The sequence below is a fragment of the Ruditapes philippinarum genome, unplaced genomic scaffold (genome assembly GCF_026571515.1).
Source record: "Ruditapes philippinarum isolate M1 unplaced genomic scaffold, ASM2657151v2 ctg2729_1_1_1_1, whole genome shotgun sequence".
Classification (NCBI taxonomy): domain Eukaryota; kingdom Metazoa; phylum Mollusca; class Bivalvia; order Venerida; family Veneridae; genus Ruditapes; species Ruditapes philippinarum.
In genome coordinates, this window is record NW_026852876.1 from 37,171 (window position 1) to 51,142 (window position 13,972).

The window sequence follows — 13,972 nt, forward strand, 5'->3', positions numbered from 1 at the left end:
TGTAATTGAAATGATTTCAAACCTTGCCTTTCATACAAATTTATGCGAGTAAAACATCTGCGTGTTGTATATTTCGCAAATTGAAATACAAATTTATGCGAGTAAAACATCTGCGTGTTGTATATTTCGCAAATTGAGTATTATGTTAAATAAGGCACTTATTTAGACATACAGATCTTCATAAATGTCTTTCTACATCACTTTAAATACAGATATTTTGCTTCCTTTTATGTCCTTGAAGGATTTTCTTCAAATGTTCACCTTAACAAGGGGATGTGCAGAACCTATGCCGCCGCTGTGCAAACTCATGCTCAAAGTTACCTTGAATGTCAAATATTAGACAATTCGCTCTTAAAATTCTATACTCCTTGCGGCATTTTCTCTAAACTTGGCTAAAATATCACCTCAACAAGGCAATGTGCAAAAACCCATGCTACCACTGCAGGACTCAAAATCAAGGTCATCCGAGCTTGAAGGTAAAAATTACAACATTTGGTATCTTGCACTAAAAATTATATACTTTTCAAATGATTTTTTTCAATACAAAATTAATAGCAGATTGCACTACATAATACCCTGTGTCATAGAGATCAGGACGGGTACATGTATTCGTTACTCCTGTGGCAGATCTAGCTTCAAGTTCAGCCCCGAGTTATGCTATGTGCTTCATCCATATTAGGAAATGTTTTAAATAACAATTCATTCGAGGCAAGAGATGATTATTTCCATCACACAGTCTTATTTTATCTATTTAAATATTGCATCTTTTATACTTGGCTATTGAACTCCTACCAACTGTTGCTTGCCATTTCATGTGCTAGGGGGTGTTTCGCCCGATACTGAGCGGTCTGGAGGATAAACAGAATTTACCATAACCGCCTATGAAAAGGCAACAAAAATTGACAAAGTTCTATAAACTTTTCATCACATTTAATTGATAAATACATAAACACAAAGTGTATATATGAAATTTATAACTTAATATCTAACATATTGCATTTTTATCTATCCCTTCTACCTACATTAAGAATTAAATTACACAAAACATTCTGACAATTTCTGGTGAAGATCAAATCAAATTGTGACCTGGATAGAGATAATTTGGTTTCTACTCGAGTTAACAGGATTTGAACAAACAGTGGTGAGGGCCAAGTGATTTAATGTCAACCTTACCAACTGGCCATGGGGACAGCTATCCAGCTAGCTTAGAGTTAGTGGTTGTACACATATGCCCGTTTGTGTCTGAAATAAAGCATGAAGGGGCACCTTGTTGGTGTAACTTAAAATCAAACAAAAAAAAACCAAACAATATCAATTGAATACTGATATCAGTGATCATATGTATGTAAGGCACGCAGTGAGATATAGTGAAGTAGAAGTAGCATTATCACATTAACAAAGCAAGCACAATATGAATCCAATGAAGAGAGTAATGATAACTGCAAGCACAGTATGATTCCACTTAAGAGAATTAACACTGTGATAACTGCAAGCACAGTGTTACTTCATTTAAGAGAGTTATCAAAGTGATAACTACAAGTACAATGTGACTCTACTAACAAGAGTTATCACTGTGATAACTTAAAGCACAATATAAATCTGTATAGAGTTATCATCCTGAGAAATATGATTTATTAAAATTCTGAGATGATAAACAGTCACAATGTTATAGAACAAGAAGGTCATTAAGGCCCTGGATGGCTCATCTGAAAATCTGAGAGATCAAACTCTGAGTTAAGTGTACAAATAAAATAAGTTTGAAAACTGAAGTACAAAGTATTTCAATGTAAAAGATTACATCATACACAAAACTGTGATTTAAATTTGAAGTCCATAGATTGAAAAATGTGAAGTACACAATTCATGAAGAATTTGAGCTTTTCCTTATAACTTAAGTTTACCCTACAAACTACTGGTGTGGTCAATTTAAACCAAGGATAGTTTTATTCATATAACTTTTGTACAGGACCACTAGACAATGCTATATATAAGCTTGAAGTCACATACATTCAAAAAGGAAGACTTAAAAAACAGTTTCAAAAGGAAGACTTAAAAAAGTTTTCAATATTAGTCTATACAAATTACATGACCCTTTGGATATGGCCATGTTTGACCAACTGGATCTCTCCAGTTTATATAATAAACAAAGTTCATAGTCAAATGATAACTTTTCCTTACACAATCAAACCATGATGGCCTAGAAAGGAGACACCTGTTTCGCCATTTTCCAGAATCATAAGATTCTATATTTGGATCAGCCATTTTTCAGAATCATAACTCCTAGAAACCATATTTGGATCAGGTTTCCATAATATTTAATTAAAGAACTCAGCTGCTTATTCAAGTATTGTGCAAATTTTATGCAGACAAACAGTTGAGGATCCCTGCCAATAAAACAGTCACCAACCATAAAAGCTTACATAAGCACAAAAAGCTGAGGTAAGTGATAAACATATAACAAGACATGTCCATGGACAGCAAGCTCCACTTTTCTCAGTGATAAATGAGCCGTGTCATGACAAAACCAACATAATGGGTTTGCGACCAGCATGGATCCAGACCAGCCTGCTCATCTGTGCAGTCTGATCAGGATCCACACTGTTCCCTATCAGTTTCTCTACTTGTTGCGAACAGCATGGATCCTGATCAGACTGCGCGAATGCGCAGGCTGGTCTGAATCCATGCTGGTCGCAAACGCACTATGTTGGTTTTGTCATGACGTGGCTCAAATACAGAACAATTAGAACAAAGTAAAGAAGGAGAAATAACTCTTAAAGTGCTTGGCAGACTTACCTGCCCTTGACTACAGATCCAGATTATCAATATTCATATAAATGCAAAGGTACACAGAATTTAATAATCTTTGATAGTTTTGAAATAAAAATGCTTATTTAACAGCATTGCAATAGCAAGAAATAATACCACAACCTCAGCTTAATAAGAAGACATAAAGCTTGACAAACATTAAAGGCATATTTAAAGCTGCATGCTTTCAGATGTGTCAAAAATATTTCAAGAAAATAAAACTTGTGAAAAATGTACTCTGATTTTAAGAAAATGATTCAAGAAACAAGTAATAATTTGCATGTTATGTGTGATTAATGACTGATTTTGCAATATTTATCACCTTATTTCTACTGTGTGACTATCACAGTAAGGGCTATTTTTGCACATTTTGACATCTTTTTTGTTCATTTATGTGGAATGTAAGTACTGTTTGCAATGTATAGTTTACTTCACATTATGTTACTTTTAAATGCATTTTAAAAATTTTCATTAAAATAAACATGAATCTGGAGGCATGCTGCTTTAAATGGGGAGTGTCATTATTACTTGTAATAAATGAACAAGTTATAAACTAAATATTAACTTAATTACCCTTGGCAATCAAAACAACTATTTTATTTGGACACGAGATTATGACAACTTTTGTATAGAGTATCACATGTTTATTTTATGTAAGATTTACAATTTCCTAAAAGGCTTCCAAAATTTAGGTGAAATATACTTTCTTTTTCAAAGAAATCTACCCATAGGTATAATGTTTACATTTCAAAAATGTACATCCATTTATTTACAAACTAAAAAATGTATCAATATTTATAATATATATAAATATATAATAATATATAAATAATCAAGAAAATACAAAAGTTGCACATGCAAGCTTTTATACTGTTACAAAACTGTTGGAATGGCATTTTACTTGAAATATTAAGTCTTAAAGGAACTCCACTGAGGTTATTGACATGACCAGCCTGGAAATATTTTTCTGAGATTCGTCAACCATCTGGACCAATAACTTGTGTGCAAATTTTCAGATTATTTCCTCACCTCTTTTTTCCCAAAAAATCACTTTTATTGTGCAAAATAGCACAAAAATTAAAGGCATTGCAAAGCTTTTCACTATAATCGGACTAAAAATTATAAGCACAAAAAATCGATATTAAATCCTTTGCAGATTTTTCCATTTAAAGTGTTTCACTTGATTTATTAAAAAATTTCAAATTATGTACTTTGAGGCTTTTTCAACCTCAGTGAAGCTCCTTTAAAAAATTCGATATAAAATATTTCAATAAAACAAGACCTGTTATTAGGACAGCAAGCTCGACTATTCTCAGTGCTTGATAGAAAAACAAGAGCATGGATAATGTATAATTTTCTAAGTACAAAAAGGGCCATAATTCTGTCAAAACACATGTTAGAGATAAAGGCCTTGAACAATGACCTATTATGCCCTCAAATACGTGTCAAGTTTTAGCCCATTTCCTTCTGTAGTTTTAGAGATACCAAAGTGTGACACTGACACAGGGGTCCATACAATAGCTCCCCCTATTCTTCCAATAGTCCAGCATGTATTACAATTTTTAGTTGTAACTGGGATTGATTTTCTTTATTCCTTTAAAAATGGAAAAAACTGGGCATTAAACAAGCTTCAAATAAATGCATTTGACAGTTAAGGGAAAAATGCCCTTAACAAAAAGGTAAAAAATTCTTAGTTGAAAAATGGCCAAAAAAATAATATTCAGATTATCTACCCTTTTGAAAATGGTGTCATATTTTAAAAGTGAATGTGTATACCAAGTTTGAACTGAATAACTTTTGAGTTTCTGAGAATACGGACCTTTAAAAAAAAGTTAACCAACACCAATGATGACTAGAGGGTCATGAATATAGCTGCCCTATTTTTCTTAAAATGTGAAACTAAAAAATATTAAAGTTAAAGCTCATCAGCTGTGTGAGAAGGAGGTTTCAGGTCAAATTTCTCTATTGCCCTTTTCATCGTCTTTACAACTGAAATGAGAACAAAGAAACACATGTTAAACAAACTTTAACTCTAAAATAAAGTACAATTTTTTCAACAAAGAGTGCCATGATAATTATGCATATAGGAATCAATAATTTCACAGAAGATAGGCTAATTGCTTACAAAATGAATCAATTCTTAATAACTTGAAAATCAAAATCAACCTGTGTTTTAATATTATATGCTTACATGCCAAATTGGAAGACAAGAACTGAAATCCTTCGAAAGACATTCTGATGAAACCACAAATTTCCCAAAGAAATTGCTTATAAGGGGCAAAACTCTTATCAACAAGATATGTTTGTAAAACATGTATGCCCCCTATCAGCAGCCAATTAGTCATGTGATAAGGTTATTATGCATGACTTCTGACCCAGTGATCAAACAATTAATAAGGGTTATAAAGTATCTACTGGTCATGACTTTGACCCCTTGACCCAAAACTCAATAGGGGTCATCTGCTGGTCACAACCAATCATCATACAAAGTTTGAAGTTCCTAGGCCTAGGCGTTTTTAGTAAATTGATCAGAAACCGTTTTTACCTACAAGGTCAATGTGACCTTGACCTTTGACCCCTTGACCCCAAAATCAATAGGGGTCATCTGCTGGTCATGACCAATCACCATGCCTAGGTTGAAGTTCCTAGGCCTAAGGGTTCTCTTATTATTGATCGGAAACCGTTTTAACATACAAGGTCAATGTGACCTTGACCTTTGACCCCAAAATCAATAGGGGTCATCTGCTGGTCATGACCAATCACCATGCCAAGTTTGAAGTTCCTAGGCCGAAGCGTTCTTTAGTTATTGATCAGAAACCGTTTTTACTTACAAGGTCATTGTGACCTCGACCTTTGGCTTAATCCCAAAATCAATAGGAGTAATCTGCTGGTCATGACAAATCACCATACCAAGTTTGAAGTTCCTAGGCCTAAGTGTTCTTGAGTTATTGATCAGAAACCGTTTTTACTTACAAGGTCAATGTGACCTTGACCTTTGACCCCTTCACCTAAAACTCAATAGGGGTCATCTGCTGGTCATGACCAATCATCACACAAAGGTTGAAGTTCCTAGGCCTAAGCGTTTTTAGTAAATTGATCGGAAACCGTTTTTACCTACAAGGTCAATGTGACCTTGACCTTTGACCCCTTGACCCCAAAATCAATAGGTCATCTGCTGGTCATGACCAATCACCATACCAAGTTTGAAGTTCCTAGGCATAAGGGTTCTTAAGTTATTGATCGGAAAGCATTTTTACCTACAAGGTCAATGTGACCTTGCCCTTTAACTCCTTAACCCCAAAATCAATAGGGGTCATCTGCTGGTCATGACCAATCACCATACCAAGTTTGAAGTTCCTAAGCCTAAGGGTTCTTTAGTTATTGATCGGAAACCGTTTTTACCTAAGAGGTCAATGTGACCTTGACCTTTGACCCCTTGACCCCAAAATCAATAGGGGTCATCTACTGATCATGACCAATCACCATCTCAAGTTTGAAGGCCCTAGGCCTAAGGGTTCTTTCATTATTGATCGGAAACTGTTTTTACCTACAAGGTCAATGTGACCTTGACCTTTGACCCCTTAACCCCAAAATCAATAGGGGTCATCTGATTGGTCATAACCAATCACCATACCAAGTTTGAAGTTCCTAGGCCTTAAGGTTCTTTAGTTATTGATTGGAAACCGTTTTTACCTACAAGGTCAATGTGACCTTGACCTTTGACCCCTTGACCCCAAAATCAATAGGGGTCATCTACTGATCATGACCAATCACCATACCAAGTTTGAAGTTCCTAGGCCTTAAGGTTCTTTAGTTATTGATCGGAAACCGTTTTTGCTTAAAAGGTCAATGTGACCTTGACCTTTGACCCCTTGACCCCAAAATCAATAGGGGTCATCTACTGATCATGACCAATCACCATACCAAGTTTGAAGTTCCTACGCCTTAAGGTTCTTTAGTTATTGATCGGAAACCGTTTTTGCTTTCAAGGTCAATGTGACCTTGAACTTTGACACCTTAACCCCAAAATCAATAGGGGTCATCTACTGGTCATGACCAATCACCATACCAAATTTGAAGTTCCTAGCCCTTAAGGTTCTTTAGTTATTGATCGGAAACCGTTTTTGCTTTCAAGGTCAATGTGACCTTGACCTTTGACCCCTTGACCCCAAAATCAATAGGGGTCATTTACTGATCATGACCAATCACCATACCAAGTTTGAAGTTCCTAGGCCTTAAGGTTCTTTAGTTATTGATCGGAAACCGTTTTTGCTAACAAGGTCAATGTGACCTTGACCTTTGACCCCTTGACCCCAAAATCAATAGGGGTCATCTACTGATCATGACCAATCACCATACCAAGTTTGAAGTTCCTACGCCTTAAGGTTCTTTAGTTATTGATCGGAAACCGTTTTTGCTTTCAAGGTCAATGTGACCTTGAACTTTGACCCCTTGACCCCAAAATCAATAGGGGTCATCTACTGGTCATGACCAATCACCATACCAAGTTTGAAGTTCCTAGGCCTTAAGGTTCTTTAGTTATTGATCGGAAACCGTTTTTGCTTTCAAGGTCAATGTGACCTTTACCTTTGACCCCTTGACCCCAAAATCAATAGGGGTCATCTACTGGTCATGACCAATCACCATACCAAGTTTGAAGTTCCTAGGCCTAAGGGTTCTTTAGTTATCACTCGGAAACCATTTGGTCTACGGACCGACGGACCGACAGACCGACGGACTGACAAGTGCAAAGCAATATACCCCCTTTTCTTCGAAATGGGGGCATAATAAGGAGTCGATTGCATCTAAATCTTACTTAATGTGTGTTTTGATATATTATCCTTAATTGTCAGTTATTATGCAGGAACCAATTGTTTACTGACATATGGATGACAAAACGGACCATTATTTATATACCATATTCACTAATATTGAAAAAAGGGGTGTGTGATTGCCTACACTAAATGGTAATAACTTGTAAACAGTTAGGTTGGTTGGGTTGAACAATCACTGATTACACTGTTGTTTGACAACAAAATTTGTTAATATCAACATAAACACCAGAAAGACAAACTACACTATGTGCTAAGTTGAGCTAAATAAAATGACTTACTTCCTTCTGGATTATGATAGTAATATTTATATTTAGCATTTCCTCCCTCGTGGATTAAATCATCTCTTACTTCACCTTCATCTAAAAGACAATAAAATCATACTAAATTGCAAACTCCATCAAGAAAAAGAGGACAATCCAAAGTATCTTATAATCTACATTTCAAATATGAAAAATATTGGTCAAAATATGAAGTTGCTAAGATAAACTGTAGGAAAGCGCAACCAAACTATGGAATGACAGAAGGATAAAGCAGTGACTACTGTACTTGTATGTGTTGAAAAGTTAGCGAATTCAAAATTCTAGACATTTTACCTTAGGAAATATTAGCTAATAGTGCAAGCATAAAATTTAATGACAGGTTGGTTGATATTTACGCTAGAGGAAATTTAGGCGATATTCGCAAATATTTTTGCGTCGCAACCTTAAACACTTATACAGTATATATATGCTCTCCGAACTTTTCCAGGGAGTATTTTTCAGGGAACATAACAAATAAAGAATGCTGATTTCTTTCATTCCATACCTGATACCAATGTACATGTATATAGGCTATTTTAGTAATGACTATCATCACTCAATGGTTTCTAAATTGCATATATTAAGCTAAAGAACATAATTATAAGCTATTCTGAATGAAATGCTATTTATAATAACTTACATATGAACAATATTCTAGGTATATATCCACCATCTGGAGCATATTTTGAATCTTTAGGTTCATCATCATCCTTCAAAAAAATAATAAAATAAAATTATTACTGCATAAAATAATATTTGTGTTTGCTGGGTTTTTTATGTCACAGTATATGGGGAGTTTGCTGCTTTACTGGTGCAGAGAGAATTCAGATGCCCCTTTGTGAGTAGAGACACCAACGTTCCATAAGCTAGCAGGATCGCTTCCTCTCATAAAAGAATGATTCAAAGTCAAAAACCTAAAACACTTTGCCACAGGCACCTTAGAATAATTTGATTCATTCCACACCAAAAAGCTTAGATAAAAGCTGGAATGTGGCAAAGAAAGTAACCTGTGGGGTATAAAAGACTTTCAAAACTACGTATATTTAACTATCATACATGAACTTATCCATTATATAATAAAATAGGTCAAGTGATAGGTTTTGAACTTACAAGTGCATTCACCATGTGAAAATGTGGGCTGAGTTCTTCTATATCAACAGACTCCTCAAACTTAGGTTTTAAAGCTGAAAAATAACACATAAATTCTATAGCTTTAATGTTTAAAGAGACTATTTGTGAATATACAATATATAATGCCACCGATATGACAACTTATCAATACCATAAAATAAGTATTACTCGTGTAGGACAAAATTTTGTGTATTTGGCACTCAAAAAAATGCGCAAATTAAAGTCTGCACTATTATAAATCTTAACAAATCTGTTAAAGATGTTCAAATCAGACAGAATCTTTAATAGTACTAAAATTGGCATTAAAATGCCTCACTTTTTTTTTAAGACAGTCAACCTCATTTTTTCACAGACTTTTTATCAAAAGTGTTTTTTTCATTTTTTCAATCTTAAATTCCACTAATTGAAATTTCAAAATTTCATATCCAGTTGAAATAATGTTTTGTTTTCAACAACAAATTACAAATAGGGCCTATATAATTTTTGTCATTGGATAAGTAATAGCAAGTACCAAATTACTTTACACTATTATATCAAAACAAGTGTAAATTACCTTTACAAGCTCCGCACCATGATTTATGGATCACCAGCATCACTGGTCTTTTACTGAAACATCAACATAAATACATGTACATATATATTTAATATATAAACATTATAATTGAACCGCGCCATGACAAAACAAAATGGATTTGCAACCAGCATGGATCCAGACCAGCCTAAGCATCCGCGCAGTCTGATCAGGATCCATGCTGTTCGCTATCAGTTTCTTTACTTGTTATAGGGTTGGTAAGCGAACAGCATGAATCCTGATCAGACTGCACGGATGCGCAGGCTGGTCTGGATCCATGCTGGTCGCAAACCCATTAAGTTGGTTTTGTCATGATGCGGCTCATATCTTTTTTTCATCTGGTCAACTATGCAATCAGAATTTAGGAATATGATGTGTTATCCTACAGATGACCAACTTGATTTGTAGAGTTTCCTTCAAGACCTTGGGACATAATACATGTATAAATAACTTTCTTGGAGGCAGGTTTATCAGGTATTGTAAACTGTCAAATCCAAATCAAAGTCCCAATAATTATAACCTTCCTTCATACCAAGTTTGATTGTAATTTTTTTTTATTATTACTATTATCATTTGTATCATTATTATAATTATTGACAGGAAACCATTTTTCTATCTATAGTAACAATGACCTTAACCCTAGGGTGGCAAAAGATATTCTGAGTGAGGTCTCCATATTAGCTTGCTTAATATCAAATTTGATTGAAATTATCTTGTTCCTTCCTCGAATCATGAACATGAAACCATTTTTCTATGCCAAGTCAAGTATTCTTTATAAGGTGTAGAGGGCAATCATATGCCTGAGCCCTGCTCTTAAGCACAAAAATTGCAACAATATGTGAGACATTGGTAATCATTTTCAAAACCTTCATTAGGCTAAAAAAACAACTTACGTTTCTTCAGAATCCTTCAATGCATCCTTAAGGGTCTGCCATTTTATTTTATCATTCCAACCTGAATATAAATCATTAGATTAGTCATGGTGTTGAAAAATAACATTAGAAAGTGTTATAAATTATAATGAATAATGATTAACCCCGCGCTTCTAGGGCTGTAACAAACCACCAACCTCTTGCAGGTTCACGTGAGCCTTATAAAATTTAAATACAAAATTAATATTCACCTGGCCTTGTATTGCCAGATTCGTTAACTTTTGGAAATTAGTTCTTAGAGAAATTATTTGTTACATTTCAATATCAAAACATTTATTATAACTAATATTTGCGTAACAAAACAAGCTTTATCATAGAAAAAGGACCATGATACCATAAATATGGTCATGATTTCTATGATGAAATAGTAGGCCACTAAATTCAAAGTAAAAGTTAAATACAACATGCAAAACTGCACTGAACTTACTGAAGGTCTAGATAAAAGGAACATGCATAAAAATTCAAAAGTTGAGGTAAAGTTCATGCAAAGTATAGTCTTTTTCAAGAAACAAATTTTCTTCGAAGAGAATTTTCTTCGAGACATTTAACTGTTTCAGTCCCTATCTTATACCAAAACAAATCATTGGTGACAAGAATTGTCATAAAACTTTGTTTTTCACCAATATTTAAATATAATAACATGTGTATCCTAATCCCTTTAGAAATGTCAGAGGCGTTATGTACAGAACAATATTCCTCTATTATTACTTAAAAATTATACCATAATTTCCCTAAAAATGATTAAATAAAAACGAATATTCCTCTATTATTACTTAAAAATTATACCATAATTTCCCTAAAAATGATTAAATAAAAACAAACAATTATATGATAATACATGTATCTTTGAGGCACTTAAAGATGAAATAATTCTGTGAAAATTGGGGTGTTTTTTTTGGTTGTGTTTAATGTAGCACCAACACAGAAAAGGTTATAATATTATGGTGACTTTCCAGGTTGACTTGTAAGCAAAACCTCAGGAGGCTCAGGTTCCCCTTTCAGGTTCAAACGGGCACCTCAGTAGAACCATGTGATGTTCTGCACACCAGCTGGATACCTTCCTTACAAGAAAGAACTCAAAGTCCCTGACAATATTCAAATGAGTAAAGAAATTTTGTTAAATTTTTTATTGGACATCTTTTAACTGTGACTGAATGTCTAAACAATTGAATAAAACAAAACCTCCAGGTGTGAACTATCTTGGGAGTGAAATGTCTTGGACATGAAACGTTTAACATTCCTTCATAACCAATGAGCTTTTTTTCATTAACTGAGTAACATGCACATTATGTATACACAGCAAGCTGGGGAAAAAATGCAAACACAGACATTGGCCAGACAGATAAAGTACAAAAGCAACTCATGCATGGACCAGTGTTAATGACCATTTAAGGCAGGGATACACAACTTACCTGTGTAAAGTTTCAAGCTTTAATAAATAAAATTGAGTGATACATGAACAGTTTACACATGCATAATTTCTTTTTTCCACTAACAAGAAGGCAATGATGGCCATTTCATTAATGCAGCTGTACATGTAATTACAAAAAAATAAGGCTCTGGGTAAAAATTTAACCCTAGCATTTCAGAGGGAGAATTGAAATTGTAGACACAATGAAAGAGTCAGTGGTTGCTATGGAACATCAATTGTTGGAATAAAAGTCACTGGTTGCAACAGAAAGTCTATGGTTGCTATTGTAAGTCAATGGTTGCTATGGCAGTCACTGATTGCTATGGCAGTCACTGATTGCCATGGAAGTAACTAACACTATTTCCTGCTAAATATCTTATTTCTAGCGTTTTTGGGCTTGGATGGTAAAAATAACAAAATCTTTAGCCCTTGTGGCTTTACAGGGAAAGTTTGTTGTTTTTTTTAAATTTCCATGTATCAATCAAAGAAAATCTATCGCCACAGGGTAGGACCAATTTTGACCTAAGGGCTATTATTTTTACAAGCTTGGTCAAGACTCACTGGACCAGGTTTCATGTCCATTATTTTAGATCTTAAGCTACATTTTTATAATGCCAAGCTTTCAATGAAGATCTTTAAAGATTGCATTCTTAAATTATATATTTTGCTTTGGTTATGTGCATTAGGCCATAACCATTTGAATAAAGATACTTCAGTAAAGCTTCAGGCAAAGAACACTTCTGGTAAGTTTCATCAAATCTAGTCATGTGGTTTCAGTGGTAATGCCATTTGTATTGTGGATGACTGAAGATGATCAACAGACAGGCAACAATCCTAAAAGCTCACATTGTAGCCTATATCGCTAATGAGTTAATTATGGAAACAGGAAAGCCCTGTTCTACTTTTAAGTGTATCCACCTTTGGCATAAAAAAAACAAATTGTACATGACTGTACGAAAGATTGGTGGTTTTTGTGACTTTTCTCTTTGACATTGTCTACATAGGCCTACAATGCAAGCATTTAAAATTGTTCAACATTAATATTTAATACCCCAATAGAATAGAATAAATATACCTAGCCTATATATTTCCAATTATGGGACTTTTCATTAATTACTTAATAACATAATTGTACACGCCTAATAAATGTATCATAACCGTATATTAAAACTCAATTTAAACAATATAATCAACAATATTATATATGAATAGAATGGCAGATCCAGAGTGCATTTTTGGGGGTGGGGGTGGGGGGATGGGGTCAGGGCCAGGTTCCAGTCAGCCAATGTCTGGCGACTGAGGGGCAACCTGGACACTACTTTAGCACTGTACGTTTAGTTTAAATAATATTGTTCTCTGAAGGTGTCAACAAATATTATCATCAAGGTACAATAATTCGTGTTTATTCATTATATAGGGGCTATTGATTTCATGTTATTTCTTATTTGTTTGACTGTTTTTCTCATTTATCACTTGTTTATTGACTGACAAATTACGAACTTGATTTGTCAGTTTATCAATATCAGGCTTTTTCACAACATCTTGAAACAAAACAAAAAAATCATACACTCTCTTTAAAAAAGTGTCTATAAATATTTATTAATGAAGCGTATACCGTTTGAAAGGTCTTTTGATAAACAAAGTGTTGAAACTGCAACAAGAAGCGTGACAATAAATGTGACGTGTGCCATTTTAAAATGTTTACAGTAATCTGCTGTTTCCTTGTCTGACTTGTTCCCCTGACGAAATGAGCAGGAGACCAGTCTGGGTTTTATTGGTATGACTAAAAGATGAAAGGAAATGTTTTGGCACAAAGGGCGTAAAGAAGTGTAAATTTGAAATATACTAACAATTAGTTCTGGCTTCCTTAACTTTATATGTCGCTTTTTATTTAGTAAATGTCTAGCAGTATTATAAAACCTGTTCGTTGAAGTCTCTTTTAATAGCTAACTAACAATGTAAGGATTTTTTGATGGTTTTAGTCAAAA

General features: G+C 34.2%; 1 protein-coding gene across 1 annotated transcript; it reads right to left on the reverse strand.

Annotated features, from left to right (window-relative positions):
- Positions 1-4,513: 4,513 nt before the first annotated feature.
- Positions 4,514-13,758, reverse strand: LOC132727301 (thioredoxin domain-containing protein 12-like). The gene is made up of 7 exons (XM_060712735.1): positions 13,600-13,758; positions 10,535-10,595; positions 9,624-9,676; positions 9,050-9,123; positions 8,580-8,649; positions 7,919-7,999; positions 4,514-4,794 (listed from the first exon to the last, which is right to left on the reverse strand). The coding sequence occupies exons 1-7, from the start codon at positions 13,673-13,675 to the stop codon at positions 4,721-4,723; spliced, it is 489 nt and encodes a 162-aa protein (XP_060568718.1). The 5' UTR covers positions 13,676-13,758; the 3' UTR covers positions 4,514-4,720.
- Between the last annotated feature and the right edge of the window lie 214 nt (positions 13,759-13,972).

Coding starts and splice junctions, on each gene's coding strand:
- LOC132727301 (XM_060712735.1), bottom strand. CDS start 13,675: ATGGCACACGTCACATTTATTGTCACGCTTCTTGTTGCAGTTTCAACA. Junction 9,677..10,534: donor TTGAAGGATTCTGAAGAAAC/GTAAGTTGTTTT, acceptor TTGATGTTTCAG/TAAAAGACCAGTGATGCTGG. Junction 8,650..9,049: donor TTCACATGGTGAATGCACTT/GTAAGTTCAAAA, acceptor ATTTTTTTGAAG/GATGATGATGAACCTAAAGA.